General features: G+C 37.2%; 1 protein-coding gene across 1 annotated transcript; it reads right to left on the bottom strand.

Moving 5' to 3' along the window:
• Nucleotides 1–663: 663 nt before the first annotated feature.
• LOC133679393 (laccase-4-like) lies at nt 664–4,524 on the bottom strand. The gene is made up of 6 exons (XM_062101974.1): nt 4,318–4,524; nt 2,931–3,082; nt 2,587–2,831; nt 2,242–2,370; nt 1,219–2,139; nt 664–1,132 (listed from the first exon to the last, which is right to left on the bottom strand). The coding sequence occupies exons 1-6, from the start codon at nt 4,408–4,410 to the stop codon at nt 1,002–1,004; spliced, it is 1,671 nt and encodes a 556-aa protein (XP_061957958.1). The 5' UTR covers nt 4,411–4,524; the 3' UTR covers nt 664–1,001.
• Between the last annotated feature and the right edge of the window lie 1,476 nt (nt 4,525–6,000).

Here is a 6,000-nt window from a genome sequence, read left to right as displayed (position 1 = left end):
TTGAATATATGTTTTTGTGTTTTATATCAAGGATGATTACTGACGTTAAAATAATATATCGATATATTCATGACAATATATATATATATATATATATATATATGATGATATAATAATCTTTTATTATCATATCATTTAATGATATAATCATATCATTTGATGGCAGCCCACTTAGGGTTTAATTTCAGAGCAGTGCTGTTAATGACTGGAAAGAAAGAGTACAGGCACAGCCCATTAAATAGAAAGGCCGGCCAAAATAGAATAAAAGCGCAGCCCATTAAACTATCAAGAGCCCACTGCCGATCTTGCTATATAAAATTAGGAGCAACTTCTAGCTTTGCTAACGTTTAATAAATCTCTTATTTCTATAATCCAACATCGTTAAGAGTAATGTTCTCCAATGGTCTCGTGGCTCACGAAATGAGAAAATACACACAAGTGGCCTCGGGCCTAAAATGGATCTTCGAGAGATTGTTTCTCGTAGCCCACCTTTGTTCCTTCGAAATTCTTTCCAATACTCGAGTGTTCCTATTTATATTTGCGGACATCCGAAGGAAAATTCTCTCGAGACAACTTAAATGGCAAGCATGGAATATATGACGAGGGATTGTTGTTGCCAAGCCGCCATGCCAAGTCATGAGAAATTCATGTAAAACATTTAAAGAATTCTCAATATCCTTCGGGATGTTTTAATTAATTACAGCATATTCCATAATTACATCGCTGAATATACAAATAGCAAATTACAGTGAAAAACCAACGCCCCCAAGAAACCAAAAAAAAATAAAATTGAAGGAAAGTTTCAGTGTGATTTTATTTAAAATTCCCGAGCAACAATTCATTGATTTTAGCCAGCCTCGAAAGAACTCTTTCTTATTAGTTCTAAACCATTCAGCAGTCTCTCCCTATGATCATTCCCTTGTTTCCTCTGCTCAATCTGACTCGCAATTTTCCTCTCCTGTCTATACAGTTTACAGAAGAGAATCCTTGCTTTGTTTTCTCTAGCACTTTGGCAGATCAGGAGGCGGTGGTAAAACAGATTCATTTGGGCCTTTGCCATTGTCTACAACAAATGCCATCTTAAGTCCCCATGTTGTGTGTACCTCCAAATGGCAATGCATGAACCAAACCCCTACATCAAAAAGGGGGGGGGGGAATGTTTTAGAATGGAAAAAAAGAGGGAGTACTGATTTATTTATAGCAGAAATGTTTGATTACCTGGATTATCTGCTATGAATCTTATAGCGGTCCATCCACCAGCTGGGACCCCAATTGTGTTCCTCTCCACTGGGTCAACAAGATTGAATTTCTTTGGGTCCTTATTTGGATCGAAATTACCTACTCCCCTTCCAACTTCAAAGAAATTGAAGCCATGCAAATGTACAGGGTGGTTTTCAGGAGTAAGCATTCCTGTATCTTGTAGAACTAGCTGCACTGTGTTGTTATAAGCAAGTCTATAAAGTTTTGTTCCCTTCACTGTCTGAAAGTTCGTTGGTTGTGCGCCTGTATAGTTGAATGCCGTGGGCGGGTTGGCAGGGAAATCATCTGTGAAAACACCACTAATGTTGAAGACGTGAGCTTGAAGGAGAGCAATTGTTGGCATCACAAATGTAACGTTATTGATATCTGCCACAACACGGCTTCCATTGATACAAGTAGCACAAGGATTAACACCAAGGCCAACGGTGAAGAAAAGAGAATGATCAATCTTTAATGGGACTCTAGCAGGATATTTTATCGAATTCAAGCTACGTAGAGCATTCGTAAAGTTTGTTGCTACCGGAGTGGCGTTTTTGGCAGGAGGTACGGTGAGGGTAGTGATGGTACTAGCAAGGGTGCCAGAATAATGTAAGGTGGCTGTGGCTGTCACGTTATCAACCGCAATGGGTGCGTCCATGAAAGGTGAGGCTGCAACCAAGTACTGGCCAGAACCACGGTTTGCCGTCACAAGAACGTTTGTGGTTTGGCCCGGGGCTATGACAACGGTGTCGATTTTGAAGGGTTTTACGTATGTGGCATCAACCTCTACAACAGTGAGTTGATGGCCAGCAATCTTAAAGAAGAGTTCTTCATTTAGTGCAGCGTTGATGATCCGAAGCATGTAAGTCTTTCCGGGATGTACTGATAAATTATACCCTCCTGCAATCGATAGAATGATTGAGAAAGATAACCAATGCAATAAACTAGCTATTGTCAGAATGTAACAGCTTGTTTTGTTGTGCTAGTTGTTTTAATTTTTACCGTGTGAAGAGCAGGCTGGGACAGGCCCTGGATGGCCATTGATTGTGTGAGCATCCGAGACATTAGGTGCCATCCCGGATTTCGTCGCCTCGTTGATCACAGCTTCAACATCTGATTTCCACCATTCACCTACAATTGGAAAAATTAGATTGATTGTTGACCAATGATTATTCTACCCGAATACATAATTGTCAACTAATAATTACTTGATATATGGATTAATTGTAAAGCACAAGCAACACAATAATTTCTTGTAGGCATTCAATGCACACATGAAACTTAGTTTTACCAAGCCAGCCTTCAACTAGCTCAAGTTTTAAAGGCGTTAAGTTGAGCTAGACTCACCTAATATAATGACTTTTTCCTTGCGTGGTGTAGGAAATGGGTATGGAACACCTCGCTTGGGCAAAATTACAATAGCACCATGGACAGTGGCCCTGAGCCAGAGGATATGTGCATGCCAGAGTAGAGTGCCCCTTTGACCAGTAATGGTGAAATTGTACACAAAGCTCTGCCCTGGCTGAATAGGACACTGCGTTATGTATGCAGGGCCATCGGCCCAACCGGTCCGCAGTTGTCTAATGCCATGCCTGATCAGAATTTGTAAATAGCATAATGATCTTAATCAAGCCAAAAATTAACGGACGGCGTGAAAATTTAGTAAAATCTGTAATTCACAGCAGACTCACCAATGGATGCTGACATTGTATTTGACATGGTTTACCACCTTCACAAGCACAGTGTCATCTTCTCTGGCAACTAAAGTAGGCCCTGGGAACTGTCCATTCACAGTGACAATGGGCTTTGTTGAACACAGTTTTGTGCTATTTTTCATTACCACCTTCATGAAAATTAAACAGCCGTGAGATATAACCAGAAGACATCGACACAGTAACAATCTTGAGGTTGAACTTTGGGCTACAGTCCCCAAACTTAATTTAGGTGGCTTGCCCTCAACAATAATATCACTTTTCTGTTTGATAATCAAGATTTGGTGGGTTTATTATATTTTACCAATTAAATTTGTATTTGGATATTGATCACTTATGCATTAAGAAAGAACAACTTCGTGATCTTTTTGATAACTCACTCAACTTACAGGTATGCATGCATTGAAATTATACGTGTGCGCGGAGGTGGTCCATTATAAAATTTTGAGCTACATAAGTCGTGTTTTTAAAAACTAGACAAAGGTATATATAAGTGAAAAATCTTTGAAGTGTTTTATCAGTCATTTGACTTGAAATCTTTAATTTGATACAAAACATCAAGAAATGAAAGCACGAAAAGAAAGTATGAGACACGATAATTCGAAGTGGAAATGCCAGCTGCGTTAATATTATATATAGCCAAGAAAAAGGAAAAAAAACTGCATTACATGCAGAATGCAATGCAGTGTGCTCGCTAGAATAAAATATATATGATTAAGATGTACAAACCAAAAGGATAGTAATATTGAGAAACCAGCTGAGCTTCTGCCATAATTATGCACTAATTGATCTTAAATTTTAAATTTTCTCCATAAAAATAGTCACTTCACCAAGTAATCGTATTATTTAAACTTTGCCTATCATAGCTTGAAGGTGAAGCTCATGCATGCAAGAGCTTCCTGGCCAGCTAGAAACCCTCAAAAAAGAACAGATGGAAACTTAATTATCTTAATTAATTATGACAACCTTCACCAGAGTTTCAGAAGACTGAAATAAGATTTGCAGAAAGAACCAGGGACATTGCGTTTTCATGTATATATCCTCGTATGGAACTTCTCATCACGTGTCTACATGCGACCTTCAAAACAAAGGCATGCATATGCATGGGAATTGCTAGACAAAACACTGTCATTTCAAGGTCACGTGACGTAAAGTATTGTATTAGCCGTTTATAACCAAGAGGCTCGCATTATAGTTTGCTCGGAAGAAAAAGGATCGTGCACATAGGACCTGGGTTCTTAATGACAGAATGATCGATGAGCATAGTGCAATATTGATTTGATTAACTAGATTAAGGGGAAACTAATCATGGAAACACGTTGCTAGCTAGGCCTGGAATATAGTACTTGGTATCATTACAACTTACATTGAACTTGTAGTGCCGGACCATGGACTCCACAGATGCCGGAAACAGACAAGCCACCAGAACTAGAACCCGAATCCATGGTGCCATGTCCATATCCACTAATTCTTCCTAGTCTCCCTCCCTCTCTATGCAAACAAAGACAGAGAGGAATATCTTTCTTCTTCTTTTTGTGTTGGTGCACAAAGCAATGCCTGACCTATGTCACCTTATAAGGCAAAGGCAATATTAATATACTCATTTGCTGTCAGGTCGTTTTAGACAATTAGGTAGACGCAGGAGTATTCGAGGGGCAAGCTAGCCCTGAGTAGAGATAACCAGAAACAAATTCGTCAAAAAAAAAACAAGAAATTCCAATATTGTTTTCTTGTGTATCACACAAAGCAGTTATCCATCAACTGATAAGACACCACTTGAAGCTAGCTAGGTGATCCCCTTGATGCTATGTTTCATTTGACTAGGTGGTCAGCAACTGGGTTTGGTCCAACCGTATTGGGTAAAGTACACCCGATCGCATCTAACATAACCATAAAGTCTTAGATTTTCCACCTCGTTCAGGTCAAAGGAAATGACGTGGGCAGCGACCGAAACATAACTCCCTTTAACTTAATTATTGATCAAGGGCTTATGTTCTAATGAGCCTCGCGTCATTACAGTGATTAATTCCTGTATCTAATTACGATTTGCAACTAAATTTAAGCATTTGATTGGCGGGTAAGTATAAGAGAGGCTCCACGATCTGGATTCTTTATTTTTCTTTCTTTTCCTTTTTTGATAAATGAGATTCTATATACTAGATTATTGCAAAATTTGATGGAATTAGGCCATGTTTGTTTCTTGAAAAGTAGTTTCTGAGAAATCACTTTTCAAACTTTCTTGTATTTATGTGCCATTAAAAAAAATAATCAACAAAAAATATTTTACGATCAACCAAAAATACTTTCTAATCAAGAGAATATAGTTTCTTGCTTTCTCAGGGTTATAGTTAAATATGGTATGCCATGATTAATTGGAGCCAATTTGAATAATGCTAAAAAAATTATAGATGACATTACTCCATGAACTCCCTTGTTTTAAGGGGTGCTTGGCTCCACTGAAACTCTAGTATCATTTCTATTCGATTGATGTTATAATTGCAAATATCAGTGTCACCTCACATAATTTACTGTTTATATGAACAAGGATAACATTTATTATTATTATTGTTATATTTGCATCCTTTTTTCTTTTTTTTCATTATTTTTTTTAATTTTATCTTTCAATATTTACTTATTTCCATAATTATTTTGATCTATTTTTTTATAAAATTATTGTATTTCAAACAAATATTATGATATTTGATTTGTGCTTGATTTTACAAATATTTTTTTATCATGTAATTAAGTAAAAATAGTTTTTAAAAAATAAAGCTCTTAAACCCACTAGAGTCTTTCACCTGGATTATAAATTTGGCAGGTTAAGTAACAAACCATGCCTTTTTACTTCCCTTTTAGGTTGTCTTTGTACCGATAAGTCAATTGAATTATGTCAAGACAACTCTTATACCATTTAATTTCAAACTCGGGTTAGGTAAGAAGTTGATTGAGAATTAAACTTCATAACTTGTTATTATGATTTCACGATTCAGGTTGCATGTTTAAAAAACCCTTGGTTTTTCCAGATTGAACTCTTGATTATAGTGGCCAA

Source organism: Populus nigra, chromosome 19 (assembly GCF_951802175.1).
Source record: "Populus nigra chromosome 19, ddPopNigr1.1, whole genome shotgun sequence".
NCBI lineage: Eukaryota > Viridiplantae > Streptophyta > Magnoliopsida > Malpighiales > Salicaceae > Populus > Populus nigra.
This window is presented reverse-complemented; position numbering and strand designations above follow the sequence as displayed.

Excerpts from the sequence above, each read along its gene's own strand:
- LOC133679393 (XM_062101974.1), bottom strand. The coding sequence starts at position 4,410 with ATGGACATGGCACCATGGATTCGGGTTCTAGTTCTGGTGGCTTGTCTG. Across the intron at positions 2,832-2,930 it reads TACAATGTCAGCATCCATTG|GCATGGCATTAGACAACTGC; the intron begins GTGAGTCTGCTG and ends AATTCTGATCAG. Across the intron at positions 1,133-1,218 it reads ATTCATAGCAGATAATCCAG|GGGTTTGGTTCATGCATTGC; the intron begins GTAATCAAACAT and ends TTTTTGATGTAG.